Source organism: Saimiri boliviensis, chromosome 21 (genome assembly GCF_048565385.1).
Source record: "Saimiri boliviensis isolate mSaiBol1 chromosome 21, mSaiBol1.pri, whole genome shotgun sequence".
Taxonomy (NCBI): domain Eukaryota; kingdom Metazoa; phylum Chordata; class Mammalia; order Primates; family Cebidae; genus Saimiri; species Saimiri boliviensis.
This window is the reverse complement of record NC_133469.1, coordinates 3,942,249-3,966,394: the sequence shown is the minus strand read 5'-3', so window position 1 is coordinate 3,966,394 and position 24,146 is coordinate 3,942,249. Positions and strand designations below refer to the sequence as shown.

Genomic DNA, 24,146 nt, shown 5'->3' with positions numbered 1-24,146 from the left:
TCTCAGTGTCATTTAGTTTCTATTAGATGCTCATAGTTCAGGAAAACACTTTGATGGATAACTTAAAGTCTGCATTTTTTTTTTTTAAACTAGGAAATATCCCTTATAAACCAAATAAATGCTAACATAGGAAAAGTTAAAAAATATATGTCTCAAAGCTGTGCTGTGAGGACTGACCAAGATAATCCACATAAAGCACCTAGCCAGTGCTTTGCACACTAGCGCATTAAGAGTCAACAGTTCCCGTTACAACTTGTGAAGATTTTAATCCAACAGAGACCCTTGGTCTGAATGGTTTAAAAGTACTCTCATCCCCCAACAAGGAGACTGGTAATAAACCGGTCTCTTTCTCACCTCCAAGCCGACCCTCCTGTTGTTCAAGGGTTTCTAGTTGTGGCTTCTGTGTGGCTGCTGCTTCCTCAGGTCTGACCTGTGTTAATGCCGAGTGCATCAAAGAGCAACATGAAACTCACACACTGGAATTTTGTTTACTTTTCATTTATTCACATTTCATGGATTGTTACACTTCCTTGATGGGAGCATTCAAAAACTAATACAGCTGAGATAATATTGTCTGACAATTCAAGTATTTTAGTTTTAGAAAACAATTTCCTATTTAAAGTGAAAAGCAAACAATTGATCCATCTGATCGCTAAGAAGTTTTACATTTCTGTTACAATTGTGTCTGCATCAAATGGAGAGTCCTTCGTCCTCAGTATGATTGTTACTGGCTGAGAACAGACCGTGGCCTGTGTTGAGAGTGCTGGACTGGAAGAGACCCCACTGCCATACAGGACACACCAGTTTCTTAAAATACCCACCTCCAGAATGAGGGGACTCATCAGGGGTTTAGGAGTTTGCAAAGCCTTCAAATGCATCATGCTTCTATTTTGACTCTTCTGAAATAGAGTAACTGACAAAATGCTCAAAACAACTTGTTCACCTTTAGCTTTTACTTACTGAAAAGGCTCTCAGTGAACATTTGTTTTGAACTCTTAGTAGAGAAGAATAAGGTAGAGTATTCGTTTTTCTTCCCCTCTACACCAGAAAAAGTAGCTTTTTTTTTTTTGGCATGCAGCATATATAAAATGTGATTTAGAATTGAAATTGTAAAATAGAATAATCCTCTTAAAATCAGTCCACGAACAGTCGGACTTATCTTTCCGTGGAAAACAATCTAAACTAATTTAAAAACTGGACAGATTTTCAGTCTGTAATTCCAATAATGAAGATGGCATAAGAAATTTTTTTGCTTACTAGGAATGCACAAAAGGATGAGATGGACACACAGGTTTTTTTTTTTTTTTTTTTAAAAAAAGGCCACTGGGATACTTAGTATTTGTCAAGATGCTAAACAATTTTAGAATAACAAAATACACACCTTACTTTAGGCCTGTATATGATACAATTCATAGATTCTCAGACAAAAGATGAAACTTTCAGTCCACATTAAACGTTTTAAAGCCTAATTTTGTTAAACTAAACCCATAAATCAGAATTAGCTGATAACATAGTGGGGAAAATAGGTAAGCCCTCCAGGGGCCCCATGCCCCAAGTAAAAAGGAGTTAAATTTTACAATAAAATCCACATATATTCAGGTTCTTTACACTGATAAAGTGGAAACCAACCAGTTCTAAAGCATAAAAGAGTCATTTTAAGAAAATATCACATTTTGAGTTATGGTATATGCATCACATTTTCCCCTGTAATTTTCACCTTAACAGTGATAGTCTTAGCAGCAGCAATTTGCTGGGAATGTTAGGAAAACAGAAAGCCACACATACCCACTAATTTAAAAATATAGAAACGATTTTTTACAGAAAGGAGAGGCTTAACAGGTAATCCAATCATGATCTTTTCATGCCATTTTCTGTAAACTTTCCATAGACACACAGTTAATAACAAAGTACCGTGTCAGGAACACTGAAGTGCCCCAAAGATGCCTGCAAGCTTCCGATTCCAGCTGCTGCCAGGGGCACATGTGTGGCGAAGCTGCAGCAAACTTAACTTTGTTCCCCTTAGTTCCTCTTCATCTTTTTAAAAGTTGAATAAACCTCACGTGAATCGGGCCGGGCCGATGTTATTTTAACAGCATCAACCATTTGCTTACTATAACTCACCTGCAACAAAAACTCACGTGCATTCTCAATTCTAAAGTAAACGTAAGAACAATGGCCACGTCCTCCCTAGGTGCGTACCACAGCTATGTCTGAACGCATCCTCTAACAGCAGAGGCACACCTCTCCGCACGGACTCATCCAAAGCCACACGCTAGGCCAACCTCCCCCGGTGGGATCAAAACGCTGAAAGTACAGCAAGAACCTCAGGACAGCGCTGGCCCGATCGCACACCTCAGGTACTCAGGAGTTAATCATAACTGATCATAAAATTGACCCCCCCCCACAAAAAAAAAACTTTATACTTAAATTGTAGTTTTAAAAAAGGATCTGTACCGTCCAGTTATTCTGACTGCTCTCTTCTAAATGAGAATACACTCTGCACTGAAGATCAGGACATACACACGTGAGCCCTTGGGCACTGACCCTCAGCCTCTACACAAGATCAGCTGATACTAGTCTCAAATGATTCATGAGCAATGAAAGTGGAATTTTAATGTTAAATTTTGAATCTTATGCACGTGCCCAGAGTCTTCAAAGAATGCTCATGTTACCTGACGACTCTGGAGAAGTGACATGGATATTTGCGTGCATAACCATGGCTCCCTTCCAGACACATGGAATCTTCTTAAAGATATTTCAGGTATCAGACGAATAATACACTGCTGTCTAAAGTTAAGGCAAAATTTACACACGATTTTCTCTTCCATGACCTCATTCCATGCTTCCCAGTGAATTCACATGGCTCGGGTGTCAGAGCTCCCAGGCCCTCACTTGGTAATGGTTTTCATACGTGTGGGGTTGATCATGGTACAGATGCCTATGAGCATCATCTTTCTCTATGATGGTTTCACTGCGACTTCACTTTCATTTCGTACGGGTCCACGGTCCATGCTGTAGAGGATAAGCTACCAAGTTTGTGCTTTTAAACCCATTCCTGGCAATCCCCCCTTAATTTCCTCTTTAGGGGAATGAAGAAGTAACGGCACCTCATGACTAGAAACTACAAAACCAGAAACTCCTTCACAAGCGACTCATTTCCTTTTAAGATGAAAATGCGATTCCTGAATTCTGGTGAGGCAGCCCACAGGGTTACAGGCCAATGACTAGAACGCTGAGGTGAACTCTTAGTACTCACATTTTAGCTTAAAAATCAAAAAGCAGAGGACAAACATCTGTCACAGCGTGCCAGTCCGGTTCATTTGGTAACAGAACGAGTCACATGTCGGTCGAGCCCACCGGAGAGAAGCATGCAGGCCAGCTTCCTTCTGGACACGGCCGGGTACCCTGTTCCAAAGCCTTTCTGGTGGTGGTGGCGGCAGACCCCAAAACCCATGGTTGAAGAGCCTTTGGGAAAGCGAATCGATACCCTGATTGCAGTCCTTGAAGAAATCACTTATGGTTAGTTTAATAAACAAAGGAACATTAAAAAAAATCCTCCAAAAATTGCATTCAAATGTATTTTACACTTTAGACAGTTCTTCAGAACCCTGACACTTAACATTTAAACGTTTTATTGGCTATGTTAATCTTCCTCACAGGAGTCTTAAGTTATCTATAAGTTCTCAGAATGTCAAAGAAGAGAAGAAAAACGAAGTTTTAAGGGGCGGTGGGAGAAGCAGCAGTGTGGTGACCATCCCACAGCTGACTGTGCATGCTCAGGCATCCTTTTTCTCCAGTAAAATTTTGTGCAACTCATCTGCATCCTCGCTGGTTTTCACCCGAATCAACATGGTAACCGGGAGGGAGGCGTTCTTCTCATCAATTGGTGGGTTTGGAACACAGACGATAAGAACGTTATTTTTCCCTGTTCGGGTACATGGCATATTGGGCGGAATCAGAACATTCAACAATATGTTGCCTGCATGTAAACAAACAAAATCCATCAAAATGATATAAACTGCAGCTCCACCGAAGGCGTCCGTAACATGCTAAACAGTAAACAGTAAAGCCACGTATACTTAATGGATCTGATCTGGGGAGCCAACGGGAAGGTCGCAAAACTGGGACTGGTGCTCCGAGAACCGTAAGCCTCAGGCAGGACTTGCCCTAGGCTCCAGCCCGAGTCTCTGCGTTTCTCACAGAGCCCACAGCCTTGCTCAGAACCGTCAGCCCTCCCAATCCTGTCTGTTTTTGAACTGAAGAACACGGTGGCACAACCCAGAGTCTTCACTGAGCCACACCAACAAAGGACATCTCTGTCAGGGAGGCCAGCGCAGCTCCCTGGGCAAGAGTGACATGACCGTGATGTTATTACTCACTAGCTAAGCCCATGGGAAAGAAAAATGCCTCCCTGGCGTTTCCTTCTGCAACGCAGCCCACTGTTCACCCTTCCTCAGGCCTGCCCTTCCTCCTCTGGGTGCCAGGCTCCTTGCAATGGGCTGTTGTCAGGGTAAAACTGAGGGCAGACAGCGATGGGTTAGTGATTACTTGCTATATAAAAAGGATTCCTTTAGAAGGTTCATTTCCCTTGGGTGTTTTATTAAACTGTCTAATCTCTAGCTTGTCACATTCCTAACACAAAGGAAAATGAGAAATCATTTTGTTGATAGCTTTTAACACATCTATGATTCCTTATACACTATTATCCTCAGACTCAAAACTAAATCTATACTCAATAAATGTAGATGAATTTGGCCAGAATGTGCTCTGTTTAAAAACATGAACACCCTTGAGGCAGCAGGGTAAAGGCTTGTCTATACTATGCGAGGATGATGATTTTGTGCCAACTGAAAAAAAGGTACCCACCTAAATTGGTGTCTGCCCGCACCAAAAGCTGTGTCTTCTGATTCACTGTAGGCTTTAAGTGCAGAGTACCAATGCCTTTCTCTTTAAACTCATTGTCTTTCTTGTAAAATAGCTTACACCTACGGAGAAAAGGAACAGGTCACACAGTTTTCTAACGACCACTCTTCACACTTGTGCGGAAAATCTGTATTACGTGAGAGTACAGGAAACTTCAGGATAAATCTTTAATTGATCCAAACTGAGCCTAGGCAAAAACCAGAACAAGAAAATCTGCCTGGAGATACTAAAACTCCTCCCCACTTTTCCAAATTAAACAATGGGCCCCATGAAACTTTTTGTAAGACTTTCTGAAACCATGTTCTCAAGTCAGTCAAACTCAAGAGCTCAACGGCCCTCCCTCCCTGTTCTGCTCCTTTGGCCCTGGGCTCCAGAGAGCTGCTCTGGTCCTCTACAGACAGGAGCAAATATAGGACAAAGATTCTGTCCTGCATCTCGCCCGCCTCTCCTTTTCTTGGGCCTATTTCTTATTTTAAAGTCTCGAGGCTCCCTCAGTTTTTGACTGACCAACATTTTGAAAGGAAATTTGGAAAACGTTCTTGGGTAGGGTTGAATAACAAAGTAATCAAATACCATTCCAGCCTCCTATGCTACACATCTCCTGAGGTTATTAATAATACAACCCCACTCATTTATTTATTCGTTTATTTTGAGACAGAGTCTCTCACTCTGTGGCCCAGGCTGAAGTGTAGTGGCATGATCTCGGCTCACTCCAACCTCTGCTTTCCGGGTTCAAGTAATTCTTAGTGCCTCAGCCTTCCAAATAGCTGAGATTATAGGCATGTACCACTGCACCTGGCTAATTTTGGCATTTTTAGTAGAGACAGGGTTTCACACCATGTTGGCCAGGTTGGTCTGGAACTCCTGACCTCAGGTGATCTGCCCGTCTCAGCTTCCCAAAGTGCTGGGATTACAGGCGTGAGCCACAGCGCCTGGCCTCAATTTGATTCATTCTTAAAAAAACATGGTGGCGCGTGCCTGTAATCCCAGCTACTCAGGAGGCTGAGGCAGGAGAATTGCCTGAACCCAGGAGGCGGAGGTTGCGGTGAGCCGAGATCGCGCCATTGCACTCCAGCCTGGGTAACAAGAGCAAAACTCCGTCTCCAAAAAAAAAAAAAAAAAAGAGTCACTCCTTTATGTCATGTGAGTAATGAAATTTAAACACATAAAGAAGAAACTGTTGGCCTCTTTTAAAAGTTCTTGAAACTAACACCTGGGAATCCTACAGGATGTGGTGACCTATTACATGGAAAATTGCTGGCTCATTATTCTGAAATGTTTGCATTACAAAAACACATCTTAGAAGCTTCTGAAATTGCACAAAGGTTTTTTTCAGCAAACACTTTTGTAAAAACTAATCTCATTTAACTGAAAGGAAGATGCAAGTTCTCGCCTTCCTAAAGAGGAAGGAATGGTTACTGTGCACAACTTTTTGACTATTAGAAAATCCAGAAAGGCCAACCAAGCCTCCAGGAAGGGATCAGAGATGCCTCCAGAGTAAAGTAAGTGAAGCCAAACCTGAAATCAGTGACTTGAGATTTCTTTTGTTAGGGGAGTAGGAGCGGGAGGGAGAAAAAGAGAAGGTGGGACGGGATGGAGTTGGGAAGATCATGGAAGAGCCTGTCTCTAAAGCACTTTAAAAGAGCTAAAGTGACAGAAGAGATTGAGACCTGCCACCAGGACATTTCTAGAACTGGCTTTTTAAAAATAAACTGGCCAAGAATTCTTTCCTGTTCCACTTGAAAGCAGGCAAAGCTTGACCCCCGGACTGAATGCTCAGTCAAGCTGTGTGAGGACGTTCTCCAGCCTGAAGAACGCTACCATGTCTCTAAACACACACACCAGCAGGTCCTGGTGCCTCTTACTTTTTGGAGTAAAAAGCGTCGTCTTCTTTTACTTCAGTAACTACTACTTTGGGTGGCTCATCACTCTCTTCTTCATCTCCACCTTTTATAAAAATGACAATAATTCAGTCAGATTCCAACCCAGAGCTTAAAAAAGTAACAGAAGTTTTGTTACGTAACACCCTAAACCTCCAGCTGAGCACTCCACGTACCCACAGACTAAAATGCACACCCAATGGGGGGACGGCAGAGGGAGCGCCTGCTGGATTGTAACTACTTTGTGAAAAACAAGCATCCTTTTTAATGGGAACATACTTCTTAATTCTAAAATAACTCCCGGTACATAGAAAACCTAGAATGGAAAAATCTCCGTACTTAGGACATTTACAGAAAAATAATACTCTATTCAAATTACCCACTCAAAAATGACATCTCAGATAGGATTTTAATACCTTCACCCCTGAATATTCCTGTGAGGATATATCCACAACCAGTATCAATAATGGCCAAAGACAGAAAAATACATTTTTTTTTTTTAAACAGGAGGCAAGCTGTCATGGCGTAAGTAATTTAAACTTTGTCTGAATTGCCACATGGGTCACTGCTCTGTTATCAATGGTATCCCCACTAATGGGGTCTCCCAAACACAGGAGATGTGGAACATCATTTAAACAAAACACTATTTAAACACATGTATTAGGCCAGGTACGGTGGCTCATGTCTGTAATCCCGGCACACTGTGCGGCCAAAGCAGGAAGATCGCTTGAGCCCATGAGTTCAAGACCAGCCCAGTCAACACAACCCCCCACCATCTCTACAAAAAATAAAAAAGTTAACCAGATGTGGTAGTGCATCCCTGTGGACCCAGGTCCTGGGCAGACTGAAATAGAAGGCTCGCTTGAGCCTGGGAGGTCAAGGCTGCAGTGAACCCTGATTGTGCCACTGCACTCTAGCCTGGGTGAGACTGAGACCATCTCAAAAAAATTAAAAAACCGCATGTATAAAAGATCCTCTTAAAGAGGATGGCAGTTGCATAAAAACTCACTAAAAAAGCAATTCTAAGAAAAAAACTGTGATGCTCAGATGATTAGATCACATTTAAATCAGACAGGACTGTTCATTTTATCACTCTAGTCTCCCGTCTTCTGATGCGTAAACTGTGATAACCAAGGGACTGAGGGGCGTCCTGCATCCACTGGGACTCTCGCTGTCCCACTGCCTGCCTCGGGAAAAGACTCCCCATGTGTCTTTACTTCTGGGAGGCAGAGAAGAAGTAAAAGGGGAGACACTTCCTTCACCCTTGGTCCTGAGGGCCCACGCCTGAGGATACACTTGAAAGCAGGGCAAGGCAAAACAGTAATGGAAGTCTAGCCTCCTGCTGGAAAAACATATTTCAGCAGCAAACTGGCAAATGCAGTTTTCTTCCTCAAGGATCAATGTTCCTATGTCTGAGGAGTACACCTTTTCTTTTGTTGAGACGAGGTCTTTCTGTGTTGCCCAGGCTGGAGTGCAGTGGTGCAATCGTGCAACCTTGAACTCCTGAGCTCAAGAGATGCTCCCACCTCAGCCTCTAGAGCAGCTGTGACTACAGACAACCACCACCTTGCCTGGCTATATTTTTAAAAATTTTTGTAGAGATGGGGTCTTGCTATGCTGCCCAGGCTGGTCTCAAAACTCCTGGCCTCAGGTGAGCTTTCCACTTCAGCCTCCCAAAGTGCTGAGATTACAGATGTGGGCCACTTCACCCGGCCTCACTTTTAACTGCTTATAAGTGGGTATCTTCACAGACATCATTTGTTCACAACCACCATATGAGGAAGTGGTGTTATGGTATCACCCCACTTTTTAGCTAAAAACAAAGGGAGTGAAGGGCCCAGACTAAGGCCCAGACCTTTGCCTGGTCTGGGGCACTGATAATACGTACAGGAGACGCCACTCAGACACCACGGCTGTCCTCTGGAAAGGAGGTACCTCCACACCCACAGGAGGATTTGTTCTCTGTAGCTATGAAAAGTCTCTATAGCTATGCAAAGTCTACATTTTTACTGTACAGTCATGTACTGTTTTGCCACGTGACTTTATTTACAGTCAAATCTCCTAAGTCCAGATCAATTCAGGGGACATTCATAATGAACTTGATGAACTTTTCCAAAACACAATTTTCAAAAAAGTCTTTACTTCTTTTTCATATGCTACTCCATGTGTGTTTGAGACTTCTCAGGGTCAGATGTTTTAAAATTCATTTTATTATTATTATTTTTAATCCTTATAAACAACCCTACAAAATAGGTCTTACTCTTTTAAAAATAAGGAATCTGAAACTCAGAGATCACACATGGAGCGGGTGACAACGTCTCAATGTGACTCTAGATCAATTCCAAATCCAGGCCTCTACCTTTCTCAAGAAACACAAATCTAAACCCAATGACAAGCCTGGTACTTACCTTTGCATTCACTGCTGTCTCCTTCCACTTGGCCCTCCAATGGCTTAGCGGGAAATGGTGAGGACACTGGTTTACTCTGGGTAACATCTTTGCCAAATAAACTGGAGTTTCCAGGGGAAAATGAAAATCCAGTCAGGGGGACAGAGCTTAACGAGCCCGCAACAGAGCTGTCGACTGTCTTGCCGAAGTTAAATGAGGCACTTGTCGCTCCCAGCGATGGGTCTGTTTTCTTCTCAGTTCCAACCTCCACCTTCTTTTCAGCTGCATCTTCAGTTTTGTTGCCATGAAACAAAAATGTTGACTCTTGCTGTAATTTTGTCGAGCCGAAAAGGGAAAAAGACCGCGTTTCGGCTGCCGGTCGGTCGGGTTCGCTTTCGGAATTCCTGCCGCCCTCTCCGTGCTGCTGTTCAATGTTGGCTAGGTAGTTCTCATAGTCTTTAAAGATAGGTGTCAGATCGCAGAGGGGGTTTGTGTTCACGTGCTTCACTATCCAATCCCGGACGGAGCAGTTCAAGGCAGCCAACTGCCTGTGATAGGCGTTCCCGACACAAGCTTTACTGGAAGCCAGGCCAGAGGAGGAGGGCTGCTGACCGTCCCCATTCGTTTTGGGATTTGAAACTTTCTTCTCAACCAAGGCGGTAGGGCCATTGGCAGCAAGAGAACCTACAGGATGTCAATAATTAAATCATTCAAGACAAACTTGATGAAATCGTCTAGATTTTTCTGCCATTCTGCCTTCATACTTTTGCTTTGACTCTATCCTATCTTTCCCCCAACCCCGAGACAGAGTCTTGCTGTCACCCAGGCTGGAGTACGATCTCAGCTCACTGCAACCTCTGCCTCCCGGGTTCAAGCAGTTCTCCTGCCTCAGCCTCCCCAGCGGCTGGGACTACAGGCGCCTGCCACCACGCCCAGCTAATTTTTGCATTTTTAGTAGAGACGGGGTTTCACCATGTTGGCCAGGCTGGTCTCAAACTCCTGAGCTCGTGATCCACCCACCTGGCCTCCCAAAATCCTGGGATTACAGGCGTGAACCACTGCGCCTGGCCAACTGTATCCTATTTTTGTGACAGCTCAAGAAATATGTATTCAAGGAGTAGTATTTAGTAACCGGTTATCAGTAAAGCTGATTAATAAAGATCAAATCAAACTTTATGCAAGAACACTAACCACCATATGCTTGCATTAAGACACTACACATTTTTTAAATAACCTTTTCCTTCAAATGGATGCCTGAGATGAGATCAGGTGTGTCCAGGATGATGTAGCCATAGACAAAAGGGTACCTACAGCATTGTCAGAATAGCAGGTCAGCATTAACCCTTAACCCCCAAGGTTGTTGGGATAAACAGTATTAAAGTGCAGTCGGCCCTCTGTACCTGCAGGTCCCGCACCTGTGAAACGTGGTACTCAGTCAGGCACGGTGGCTCAGGCCTGTAATCCCAATATTTTGGAAGGCTGAGGCAGGCCAACTGCTTGAGCTCAGGAGATTACCACCAGCCTAGCCAACATGGCAAAACATCATCTTTACAAAAAAACACAAAAATTAGCTGGGTGTTGTGGCATGCGCCGACAGTCCCAGCGCCTGGGAAGGCTGATGTGGGAGGATCACTTCAGCTCGGAGGTAGTGGCTGCAGTGAGCCGAGATCACACCAATGTACTCCAGCCTGGGTGACAGAGCGAGACCCCATCTCAATGCAGTCACTCTGGAGATGAGGAACCAGTAGATATGGACACTCACTTTTCCTATCCAAGAGTTATGCTGGTCTCACTACAGGACTTGAACATCCAAGAAGTGCTGAAACCAATCCCCAGGATACTAGGGGATGGCTGTAGTTAAAAGATCTTAACAGAAAGCGCGTATTTTAAATCACACTAAATAAACATTTGGCCAAATTAATATCAAACTGTGTACACTTTCAGAATAATTAGCTAAAAACAACTCAACCAGTCAGGATCATTCCCAAGATTTTCACCCATGATTGCATTTTCTGTTGCTAATTCCAAGAGTTTTCAACTAATTCCCTCAAAACAGGATCAGGCAATCAACACATCCCATACCCAGACAAACCTAGCCTGGGAGGGACCCTGGCCACAGACAACTTCATCCGAGTTCCTGGCCTCCATTTTGGTGTCAGGCACACAGAAAGCCCTTGGCACACAAAGGGTCTATCTGTCTACACAGCATCTTCTCTTTTGACTCTAGGTCAATTCTGAGGGTCATTCTCCTTTCAAAATTGGGCATCTGAGGCTTAGAGGCCAGGGTCACACAACTGGTAACTGGCAGAGCTGCGAACAAAATGAAGGTCTGTTTTGGATCTGAAGCCCGTGTGCTCTACCAGCTTACTCTGTAAATAACCGACACCTCCCTAAGTTCCATCTCTTTCATCATTAGACTGTTTTTGCTCACATGGTTCTAAGACACGGAGCAGGTATAAGAAAAACATCTCTGCAAAGCGCTTTTCCATAGATTCTACTTACACAGAGGTGGCTGGGGGACAGGAGCCTACTTACCAAAGGCTACCTTGGGCTCTGCGGCTGCCCTTGCACTGCTGAAGGGAGGGGCACTGGTTACGTTGTTTCCATTAGAAAGTCCTTCTAAAGGCTTCCCTCCAGCACCACTACCAAATCCAGGAAACCGTCCTCCTCCAGAAGGCACAACCAAACCTTTAAAACCTTTAAAGGCTCCTCCACTGTCAGACTGAAATATAAAGACAGAGTACATATTAGGTAAGTATACTTCTTTTTTTTGAGATGGAGTCTCGCTCGGTCACTCAGGCTGGAGTGCAGCGGCACAATCTTGGCTCACCGCAACCTCCGCCTCCCGGGTTCAAGTGATTCTCCTGCCTCAGCCTCCCGAGTAGCTGGGACTACAGGTGCGCTCCACCACGCCCGACTACTTTTTTGTATTTTTAGTAGAGAAGGGGTTTCGCTTTGTTAGCCAGGATGGTCTCCATCTCCCGACCTCGTGATTCACCCGCCTCAGCCTCCCAAAGTGCTGGGATTACAGGCGTGAGCCCCCCGTGCCCGGCCCAGTATACTTTCGATTACCAAATGAGCAAGGGAGTGGCAACAGTGTCTTGGCTAAATAGCACTTAGACTCCACATGCAGCCAGCATTCTAAGGCAAATTGCTGGCACAAGCAGAAGAAAGAAATGAGATGGGAAGACTTTATACAACCCAAAGCTGCCTTCCTGAAATAGGCAGGAAGGACATTTAAAAAATATATTTTAAAAAATGTATTATGTATACTTTTAGGACATAAAAGACTAATACTATAAACTTATGTACCCACCACCCAGCCTCAGAATAACTGAAGTGTCTCAATAAAACTAAATCCGAAATGAAAGATTCTTCATGTACTATTCAATCAAAGACCATAATTATTGCCTACAGAAATTATAGAAACATCAAGTTAGGTTAACTAAAAATATCCATTTACCTAATTTCCTAAGAACATCTGTAGCTTTCAGCCTACAAAAACCTGAAAAGATGATCAAGTCTCAAATCTACAAGCTCCTGTTAGCTGAGCAACCCAGGACAACGTTTTACTCTCGTTTTTCTCACTGCTTCCTCGAACTCGGTTGTTTGAACACGGCTTTTCCAGTAGGCCTTTCCCCTTCGCACTAGCCTGCTCACATCTCTAACCTAAACCACTCTAGAAATATCTGGCATTCCTTATGGATTCTAAAGCTGTTCTCCGCCCCTGGAACTTTTAGAGAAAGGTTCCTCCATCTATAGTGCTTTGCTAAATAAACTCACTACAATTTTTAGAAGCCCTTTTTTTTGTTGTTGTTCAAAGAAGTGATTACATTACAGGAAGTGATCTGCTTCTTAGACCAAACATCTAAGACATTTAAGACAGAGTTCACAAATCTGAAGTTTCCACATCCGTGTATAATTTCACCAAAAAAAATTAAACTGGAACTCTTCATTTACTAAACAGGCCAGTTAGCCTAAATATTATTGTATATTTATTTTATTATTTTTTTTTATTGCATATTTCTCTAAAACCAGAGTTTCAATCTCATCTACAGAATTTCAGATGTTCACTGACCACTGATATATTTATGGCAATCAAGTCGGGCGAAGGCACAATTTTGACTTAAATGAGTTTTGATGCATAAATACAGCTTAGATTCTGTTGCTCTAAATTTGATTTTTCATCATTTAAAATTCCAAATACACCAAACTGATAGCTGTTATTTTAAAACGATGATTCATGGACAAACTGTAAAGACACAAGTGGCTTTTTAGAGCCTTCAATTCTGCACAAATTTAAAAGACATTTGGTATTCATAGGGAGTTTGGAAAATGCTGATAGTAAATTAGCTCTAGAGTCATCATAAAAATTCTAGAACCACAAGTTAAACAAAAGATATTCAGAAAAATGAGAGTAAAAGTTGACTAAGAAGATAACCATCTGGGGGCCGGGTGAGGTGGCTCACGCCTGTAATCCCAGAACTCTGGGAGGCCGAGGCAGTCAGGTCGCCTGAGCCCAGGAGTTGGAGAGCAACCTGGGTGACACACTGAGCCCTCAGCTCTGCAAAAATTAGCTGGGCGTGGGGGCACATGCCTGTAATCCCAGCTACTCAGGAGGCTGAGGCAGGACTGCTTCAGCTCAGGAGGCAGTGGCTGGAGCGCGTCAAGATTGTGCCACTGCACTACAGCTTGAGCAACGAAGACCTTGTGTCAAAAAAGAAAAAACAAACAAGAAAGAAAAGAGAAAGGAACATGCCCATCTGGGCTCCATGGGCACTGACACATCCTCATGTCGGTCAATCTCCCTTACTGGTTTTACTTCCCCCCCTGACACTTACAGAGGGAAAATTAATACTATGTATTCATTTGTTTCTTTTCCAAAGACCAGGAAATTCTGGTGTTTTTAACTCACCAATGTATCTCCAGTGCTCAGTAGATCTATTGAATCCACTACTGAGGAAAAAACCACATTGCAGCATTCTGGTGGGTGACATGACTTTAATTTTCCTAATATACAAGTTCTGATGAAAACTTCAGGCTAAGAGTTGCAGCTGAAATTACCTGTGGATTTCTATTATCTACGTACGTTTAATTTCCCCTAGTAGCCCAAGGGCTGCTGCCCTCTCCCTCCCTCATCCCTTCAGCTTAAGTTGTAGATTATGGTCTGCACCGTTTCTACCTCCTGACTTTCCTTCGAATGGACAGGTGGGTGCCCCTCCCTGAAAATGACTTCCCTTGGCTTCTGCAGTGAGCTGCTGTTTCTCATTCTCCCGGAGACCCTCTCCGCTTGCCTGCCTCTTCTGGTCTAGTCCCATGGCTTCAATCCCGCCAGAGCTCCCGGAGCCGTGCCCATCCTCGCCCTAATTCCTGTTCTACACCTAGCGGTCCTTTAGGGACTTTCCACTTGCGCGTACCGAGTCCTTCCAAACACATTTCCAAGACCGGCCATTTCCTCCTTAAGGAAGCCATCCCTCTCCTGACTGCACCTTCTCAGTGAAAGAGCCATCAAACATCACTCAGCTCAACACCTACATCTAGCACTTAGTCACCAGTCAAGGCAATTCATAAAATCACACCAGAATAAAAACAAATAAAAAAACCTGAAGTTGAACAGGTTGACTGTACCACAGGGAGACTACAGGCAATAATGTATTGTACACTTGAAAAGAACACCATGTTATACACCATAAGCATACAATTTCTGTCAAATAAGAAATTAATATAATTTTTAAGCAAAATGTAAGTAATTATAAAACAGAAGACCTAATCTCTAGCTTGGATCTGAGATACGCTTCCCCTGTACCCATTTCCTTTCTTTGCAGTGCAAACCCTGTTGACCTGAAGTTCTACATGAAAGAGCTTTTACAACTTCAGGAAATGATGTTCCTCTCATGAATCTAAATAAAGCGTTCAATGGAGCAGATAAAGAAGGCACATGTACGGTGTTAGCCACGGCATTCACTAGCTAAGTGACTAACCAGAACCACTTGAGAATCAATTTGATATATGATTATGTATCTCTGCCTTGAATTACACAATATCTATGAACATCAACAGTAATATATTCTAGGAAAATTGCAAATATTTTTGAAATTTGAATTGTTTTCCCATTAACACATATCATCACATTTACAAGACGCTTCAAGGGACTGACTGGCTGTCGTAAACGTCTCAGACCGCCTCCCTATCACTGCCACCTACCTGGCTCCCTTCCTTACACATTTTCAAACGGAAAAAATTTTACGATCAAAACTTTGGCAATGTAACGAATATTTTTGTAATAGTTTCTTTTCATCGTTTCTCAAAGCGTGAACAATCGATCTTTACTATCCTTTCTGTTTGGAAATAAAAGGGAGGTAACAGCTTGCGTGTCCTTTAAGGAGAATGCTTAGGAATGGAAATGTTTACGCTCTCGGGATGTCTGCGTTATGCTTACTGGTGTGGCTCCACTAACCTGACCATCTGAAATCTTCCAATGAGCATTTCCTTGGAACATCACGATGGTGCTCAAAAAGCTTCAGATCTCGGAGCATTTTGGATTTTCAGATTAGAGATACCCAAGAAAATATTCTTGATTTTTAAAATTAAACACTGCAGAACGTGGGGTAAGGTAGATTTATTTCAAAGCTGCCATGCAGGATGTTCAAAGTGGCTTCTCCTGCCTAACACTGGATGTCCAGGCCACCAAGACCACATGCTCTTGGGTATAGAATGTATCTGAAGGGAGAGGACTGTACTGGGAAAGAGTTCTTAGATGCAGAGTGATTGCTCAATACCACATTATTTCAATTTAAGAGTTACAATTAATCTTTCATCTTTCTTAGCACAGGAATCAATCATTTTTATAGACTATACTATCCTATACTAGAAAGAAAATCCACACATGAAATGCTTCTAGCAAAGCAAAAGGGCTCCCCCTACCCAAGCCTCGATCCTAGGAGGCAGACACGACTCTCAGAAGATCCTTGCATTTTCCTTTCTTACTCCAATCTGATGCCACTTTGCCCACATCTATATGGCTTTGCTCGTTTTTCCATATTGTCAATCAACTTGAATTTGTCTAGATTTATTTCCTCAGCTGGATAAGCTCCCTTTATTAAGGTCCAGATCTATGTTTATTGTTTTTTTCTATCACCCATGATCTACATCAAAGAACAAGCATTTTAAGAAAGCATTTGTTGCTATCACTGCTCCCAGCGGAGAGAATGCTGTGCAACTCAGAAATCAAATGAGCATTTCGTGGCAGGAGCTGGAAGGCAGCGCTCACCTCACACCCCACGTTTCTGCGCTTTGCTTTCTTTATCGCTCTGTTCTTCAAGACTTCCTCACTGGCCAGTGAGAACGTTCCCACCTGCAAGACAACACAAATTAAACAGATAAAGCCAAAAAGCTGATAAAATGTTCAACAATAACAAGAAGCTAGAACTGGGCCACTGTTTGTAGCCTTTCAAAAAATAAATTTTGGCCAGGCACAGTGGCTCATGCCTGTAATCCCTGCACTTTGGGAGGCTGAGGCGGGTGGATCAACTTAGGGTCAGGAGTTTGAGACCAGTCTGGCCAACATGGCAAAATTGTCTCTACTAAAAATACAAAAATTAGCTGGGTATGGTGGTGGGCACCTCTAATCCCAGCCACCTGGGAGGCTGAGACAGGAGAACTGCTTGAACCTAGGAGGCAGAGGTTGCAGTGAGCGGAGACATCACCACTGTACTCCAGCCTGGGCAACACAGCAAGACTCTGCCTCAAAAAATAAATAAATTTTATATTTATAACATACACGATTTTTAAGATGAGTCCTGCCCAACCTGCCTACTGTACAAAAGGCCACAGAGGCACCTAAGACCCTGCTGGAAAACTACTGCTTTTCTACAGTGCACACTCAAAGTGCACTGATGTCCACATTCCTGACATCCACGTCAGAAATCTGCTGAAGATCTTTGGCTTTAGTTTATAACCTTTCTTTTACCCTGTAGGGTTGGAATAAAATATTTCCCATGCAAAAATTCTACCTATAGCTGTTTCAGATTTTATTACACTTAATGGGATCCCTGCACTCAGAGGGGACCATCTGACCGCACTTGCCCAAACAAAGTTAAATGTACTTAACTAAATGTAATCTTTCCACATGTATTTCATTAGTGTATGCTCAAATGGGAGTTCTTTCGTTCCTGAATATTTCAATGTCTAAGCAAATTGTTAACGGTAATCTAGTTGTTACTATAGCCCAGAATGTAACTGTGCTTAAGACCTTAAACCAACAATAACAAAAAACCAAATACCCCCGTAACAAAAGACAGAGTTAAAAAGCACCAGTCAGTTTAGCTCATCAAACATAACATCCTTGTGATTCTGGTTTCCCTAAACATATGCGAGTGCATGCACTTGTAAAGAAAAAACGACCAGTACTAGAAAGATTCAGAAAGAAGATGGCAATCTAAGAATAAGCTTTAGAACACTTGCAAGTTTTTAAACTTTTGTTTACTTAGCACTATGCTGTTCACCTGAAAGGCTAACTTGGTTACCGATTTCCTTAGTGATCTGGCCTCAGAGTGACACACTGCTGATAAGGCACTGTAAGATGTGTTCTAGTCTTGGTTTTTTCGACAGGGTCTCATGCTATTACCCAGGCTGGAGTGCAGTGGCACAATCACAGGTCACTGCAGTCTTGAACTCCTGGGTTCAAGCAACCCTCAGCTTCCTGAACTACTGTGACTATAGGCTCATGCCACCATGTTCAGCTAATTAAAAAAAAAAAATTTTTTTTTTAATAGCGATGGGGGTCTCTCTATGATGCCCAGTCCTACTGTTTATAAGGGAAAAATGATCAGATTTCCTCAGGGGAGACCATTTTTATTTTACTGGAAAAGCAACTAGGCCAATCTAAATTCTGTTCCCATAAATGCAATTGTTAGGGATCTCAGATCTACCATTAAGAACAGGAAATGGCCGGGCACAGTGGCTCATGTCTGTAATCCCGGTACTTTGGGAGGTTAAGTCGTGTGGATCACAAGGTCAGGAGTCCAAGACCAGCCTGACCAACATGGTGAAACCCTGTCTCTACTGAAAATACAAAAAAAATTAGCTGGGCATGGGGGTGTACGCCTGTAATCTCAGCTGTTTAGGAGGCTGAGGCAGGAGAATCTTTTGAACCTTGGAGGCGGGGGTTGCAGTGAGCCAAGACTGTGCCACTGTACTCCCACCTGGGCAACAAAGTGAGACTCCATTAAAAACACACACACACACACACACACACACACACACACACACACACTCACACAGGAAATAAAGCAAGCCTCCAAGAAGCATTAGGGAAAGGGAGCACTGCAGACAGTGATGGTGACAGTGTGCTAAGTTCATGACTAGATCACTTAACTCAGCCTTCAGTCATGACTAACACGGCTTACTGCAAACCATGGGTTTAGAATGCTTCAAGGACACGAAACTCAGGAGGAAAGTTCTTCTATTAAGGAGAATATTTAAGGAACAGGCACTAGTGGAAAAGCACAACTAAATGTAATAAATTTCTACACTAACTAGAGGTCACAAGAAATGTAATTAATAAACTTCTACACTAAATACAGGTCGTATGATTTCTTATCATCTCCCATTCATGACGTTTTTAGAAAGGTCTTTCAGTTTTATCACAAGTCTTCATGAGAAAGCCTAAAATGAAGTTAAAAGGCAGAATAAACAGGAAATCACTCATAGGGAAGCTATTTTTTACCTCTTCAGCTTCATCCTCTTGATCCCAATTCTTATCTGTCAATTCCTTCTCGGCAATTCTTTTGGCCATGTTTTCAACCTAAGTTACAGAAAACAGAAGTAAAAAGTTTACTTTTCTAAATGAATAAATTCTTATACAGAGTTTGAAAAATTCACTCTAGTATGAAGTGAAGTAAAAAACACCTCTGATGCCACTGGAAACTGCTTTAATGAGAACTTCACAATGGCGCTGTTAGGCTCCAGGGTTACAAATCCAATAAAGGCTTTTTCTAGGAGGCAGAAGAAGATTCCCAGGGAACACCAGCACTCCTGAATAACACTACACCAACTCAATTTGGAAAAATTAAAATGAAATATCAATTGATTTGTAATATCTGGAATCTGAAGTACTGTATATATGATCAAAGAGTCCTTAACTTCTTCTATGCATATACTTAAAAGTTTTGCCATAAGCAAAATAATTGTAAAATTTAGAATTTAAAATTCTTTTAAAGATGACCCATTAAAGAAGTGTATCTTTCAGGAAGAATATCAGTAAGGTGCTGGAAACACCTTCACAACAGGAACACTGTTTTTTAGGCTACACTAGACAGAGATACATGGTTCCCAAGACTGAACATTTCATTGCCCCAAACTGTATATTGCTAAGACATTTAGAAGTTCAAAATGAGGCCGAGCATGGTGGCTCACGCCTGTAATCCTAACACTTTGGGAGGCCAAGTCGGGCGGATGACCTGAGGTCAGGAGTCTGAGACCAACCTGGCAACACGGTGAAACCACGCCTCTATTAAAAATACAAAAATCGGCCAGGCATAGTGGCAGGCGCCTGTAATCCCAGCTACTCGGGAGACTGAGGCAGGAGAATCGCTTGAACCCAGGAGGCGAGGGCGCAGTGAGTTGAGATCTCGCCAATGCACTCCAGACTGAGGAATAAGAGCAAGATTTCATCTCAAAAAAAAAAAAAAAAAAGAAGTTCAAAATGATTAACACTGATGTATTAGTGTTCGGAGAACGTATAACCTTTCAAAAATAAATCAGTGGCTTAACTCTTCAATAACATGGCATTGGTGGAAGGCACACGAGTCGGGGAACAGCATGAATTCTGCAGTGGACTCCAGCAACTATCCAAAGAGGGTGCCTGTCCGGCCCTTAAAATATGCAGTTTGTTTTCTGATCCTAGTATCCTAATAACAACAACAAAACAAAACCCTCCCCCAACCCTGAGCTCTGCCGAGTGTTGCGCTGACTTCTTCACTAACTCTCCAGCTGGACAAAAACACCATCTCATTTCCGCACCTCGCCCAGGAACTTGCCAAGACTTGTTGAACCTGCCTGAACTCCTTCCTGATACTCTCCCCACTCTTGTTTGCCCTCAACACCACAACACACCAGAGTAAAGCTTCCTAGAACTCTGTGGTCACTAAGATATAAAGTGACTCATCACTCTTTAGTATCTACAAAGTAAAATGCAAATGTTAGCATTCCAAAGACCTCTAAAATCTGATTCCCAGTAGAGTAATTACATAGTGGCTTTCAGCTTTTCATACATCTTAATGATTTTTACATTTTCTTTTATAAGGATTACTATTTTTCTGGTCACAAATGATTTTAAAGTCTAAGATTCTAAAATACAAAGTATGAGAAATAAAGACACTTCCCACTGCCTGGGAACTCTCTCTTTTTAATGTCCACCCAAAAACACTTGGTTTTGTCATTCATCTTTGCCATACAAACAAAAAGACACCCAGGAATAGACATAATTCTTCACTGTTGAGAAACCAGGTCTCTGTACGGATTCTTCTGGCCGTTTTCCTCCTTATTAACATCTCCATCAGAGCACTGGAGAAGTCGCCATGGTCATGCTTGCTATTTAAGATTCACTGTGGGGCCAGCACAGTGCCTCACGCCTGTAACCCCAGCATTTTGGGAGGCTAAGGCAGGAGGATCACTTGAGATCAGGAGTTTGAGACCAGCCTGGCCAACAAGGTGAAACCTTGTCTCTACTAAAAATACAAATATTAGCCAGTCTTGGTGGTGGCGGTGCCTGTAATCCCAGCTACTCGGGAGGCTGAGGCAGAAGAATCACTTGAAACCAGGAGGCGGAGGTTGCAGTGAGATTGCGCCACTGCACTCCAGCCTTTGTGACACAGCGAGACTCCGTCTTTTTTAGGAAAGAAAAAAAAGATTATGGAGAAAAAAGGATGGAGCTGAATGCACAAAAACCGTTAACAGGAAAATTTTACCTTCTAACTCACGCCACAGTGAAGAGACAGGTGGCACAGCAAAATAATCTAAATAAATGTAGGTGCCCCCACGCCCTAACATACACATCGAATCAGTATATAACCAAAAGGCAGAGATCTTTGTTTACAGATATACCGCAAATGCCCCATCAGTGCCCAGCTCCAACAGCAGGTGACCTGTCTGTAATTACATCAGTGATCTGGGATAGTACATAAAGCATTTGAAAAAAATACGGAAAGATGCTGGAACCCGGTTTTGCCATGTTTTAGCTGTGAGACCTTGGGCAAGTTATATTTAATTTCTGTGCCTCAGTTTCTTCATCTGTGGAACAGAGAAGTATTAAGAAAGTTAAGAAAGATAAAAAGACTGGCTTAGAATAGTGCCTGGAGCTGGCTGGGCGAGGTGGCTCAGGCCGGTAATCCCAGCACTTTGGGAGGCTGAGGTGAGTGGATTACTTGAGGTCAGAAGTTCAAGACCAGCCTGGCCAACGTGGTGAAACGCCATCTCTACTAAAAATACAAAAATTAGCCGAGTGTGGTGGCGTGCACCTGTAATCCCAGTTAACTCGGAAGGCTAAGGCAGAACTGCCTGAACCTGGGAGGTGGAGGCTGCAGTGAACCGGCATCGTGTCACTGTACCGCAGCCTGGGCAACAGAGTGAGACTGTCGCCATAACCATGGCTGGGGAGGAGGGAACGGCATTTGACCAGGCATCACGGCCCACAAGGTCAGGAGTTAGAGGTCAGCTTGGCCAACGTAGTGAAACCCCGTCTCTACTAAAAATAAAAAATTAGCCAGGCGTGGTGGCCGGTGGCTGTGGTCCCAGCTACTCAGGAGGCGGAGGCAGGAGAATCGTTTGAACCTGGGAGGTGGAGTTGCAGTGAGCCAAGATTGCACCACTGCACTCCAGCCCTAGGCGACAGAGTGAGACTCCTCTACAACAACAGCAACAAAAACAGTGCCTGGAGCAGAGGAAGGGCTTAATGAATTATTTAAAAAACAAGTTTGATTAGAAGCAAAGGCTATTAACTACCATTTTCCCTCCAAAACTTGAAAGTTGTAGCACTGCAGCATGGAAGAATAACTTGGGATTACAAACCAGACTTCTAAAAACATTTTACCAAATCCCTATTTATTTCAAAGCATGACACGTCAGACAATCTATTTTCCTTTTATGGTAGAAGCGGAAAATTAAAAAAAAAAAAAAAACACTCTGTAAACTACTCAGAACAAGGCTGTCACCTGGAGTCTTACATCTAGCTCCTATTATAAAAAATTTAAGGAAGGCAGAAGGATCACTGAAAGCCAGGAGTTGGAAACTTACTTGGTCTCTACAAAAATAAAGAGACATAGATTAGATGAATAAATAAAGAGACATAGATTAGATGAATAAATACAAAGAAAAACGTAGCCGGGCAAAGGGGCCCACACGTGTGGTCCCAGCTACTTGGAAGACTGAGGCAGGAGAAGCACCTGAGCCCTGGAGTTTGAGGCTACAGCGAGCCACCGCACACTCCGGCATGCTGACCGGAATCTCAGCCAACCAATAAAAGGAAATTTAAAAAACGTCTGTGTTTGTTGGGGGAAAAAAAACCCCGCCAAATCTGACATGATTGCTAGGCATGGAGCACCGTGGTAGGAGACCAGGTAAACCACTGGAAGAAACATTATTTGGGCCTGATGTAGTTATGCGGTCTCTGGCCTCCGGGGCCGCTCTGCCCTTGGAGCTGAACTTGTCAACATCAGCTTAAAACGAAAACACAGATTCGGCTACACTTAATAGTGAGGTGCCTTGCGGGAGGGAGAGAACGCAGGGACCGACTAAGGAGCCAGAAATGCCACATCTCCGAACTGTTTCTTAATGCAACGGAGCAAAGGGGGGGATCGATGACCCGGGAACGCAGTAAGAAAGTGAAGCCAGGCCAGAGACGCAACGGGGCCAGGAGGAGAGAGACGAGGGGCGGCCAGGGAGAGAGAAGAATCGAGAGGAATCGCACGGCCGGGACAGCCCCGCCAGCCCCTTACCTCCGCCGGGGCCGCACGGGCGAGCCTCCCTCGAGTCCGACGCCTCCGCCCGGGGAGGCCCGAGCCCCGTTTCACGGACAGCCCGGGCCGCGCGCCGCCGCCATCCCACCCCACCCTCCACCCGCCGCCGCCCCCACCCGCGCGCCCGACCCACGGCTCCCTCCCTGGGGTCCCCGCCCCTAGCCCTGCACCCAGCTCCCCAGGGGCCCGTTCTCCAGCCCCGCAAGCCCCTCCCGGGGTCCAGTCCCCTGGCTCCGCACCCTCCTCCCTAGGATCTCGGCCCTGAACCCGCACCCCCTCCACGAGGTCCCGTTCCCCGGCTCCGCGTCTCCCCCCAGGGTCCCGCCCCCGGCCCTGAACCCGCACCCCCTCCACGAGGTCCCGTTCCCCGGCTCCGCGTCTCCCCCCAGGGTCCCGCCCCCGGCCCTGAACCCGCATCCCCCTCCGCAGCGTCCGGCCCCCAGCCCCGCACTCGCACCCCCCGCCGCAGGCCCGAGCCCGCTCCCGCCCTCCCTCCCGCCCTCCCTCCCGGCTCTCAGCGCCGGGCTCCCGCCCTCGGCCGCCCCCTCACCTGCCCGGCGGCAGCCGCAGCACTAGCCGGGTCCTGGGCGCGGCGAAAGCCGGGGAGCGGCGGCGCTGGGTTTCGGGGCTGCTGGCGGTAGCCGGGCCGGGCGCGCTCGGCCGCTTCCGGTGCCGCACTGCGGGTCTCCGAGGACTCGGTGCTCCGCAAGCCCTGAGACTCAAACACCATGTCCCCGGAGGGGCTCACGCTGTGTTCGGCAGGGAGGCGACAGCGCCGGCTCAGCCCGAGGCCGCGGGGGGAACGCCGCGGAACGCGCTCCGGGCGGCCATTTTGTAACTCGAATCTACCCCTAAAAGCAATTCGAAAAAGAGGGAGGAAAGAAACGCCCGCGTCGAGCTACTGCGCACGCGCGCCGGAGCCGCGGCCGCAGCCCCTCCCT

The 24,146-nt window shown here is 44.5% G+C and overlaps 1 protein-coding gene across 1 annotated transcript; it reads right to left on the bottom strand.

The window, feature by feature from the left end:
* Positions 1-482: 482 nt before the first annotated feature.
* On the bottom strand, positions 483-24,123 carry NUP50 (nucleoporin 50). The gene is made up of 8 exons (XM_039463025.2): positions 23,756-24,123; positions 18,918-18,995; positions 16,461-16,544; positions 11,726-11,912; positions 9,212-9,874; positions 6,789-6,870; positions 4,867-4,985; positions 483-3,979 (listed from the first exon to the last, which is right to left on the bottom strand). Exons 1-8 carry the CDS (start codon positions 23,933-23,935, stop codon positions 3,777-3,779), a joined length of 1,596 nt encoding a protein of 531 aa, XP_039318959.1. The 5' UTR covers positions 23,936-24,123; the 3' UTR covers positions 483-3,776.
* Positions 24,124-24,146: the final 23 nt, after the last annotated feature.

Coding starts and splice junctions, on each gene's coding strand:
- NUP50 (XM_039463025.2), bottom strand. CDS start 23,935: ATGGTGTTTGAGTCTCAGGGCTTGCGGAGCACCGAGTCCTCGGAGACC. Junction 18,996..23,755: donor CTGCGGCTGCCGCCGGGCAG/GTGAGGGGGCGG, acceptor TCTGTAACTTAG/GTTGAAAACATGGCCAAAAG. Junction 4,986..6,788: donor GACGCTTTTTACTCCAAAAA/GTAAGAGGCACC, acceptor TTTTCTCCGTAG/GTGTAAGCTATTTTACAAGA.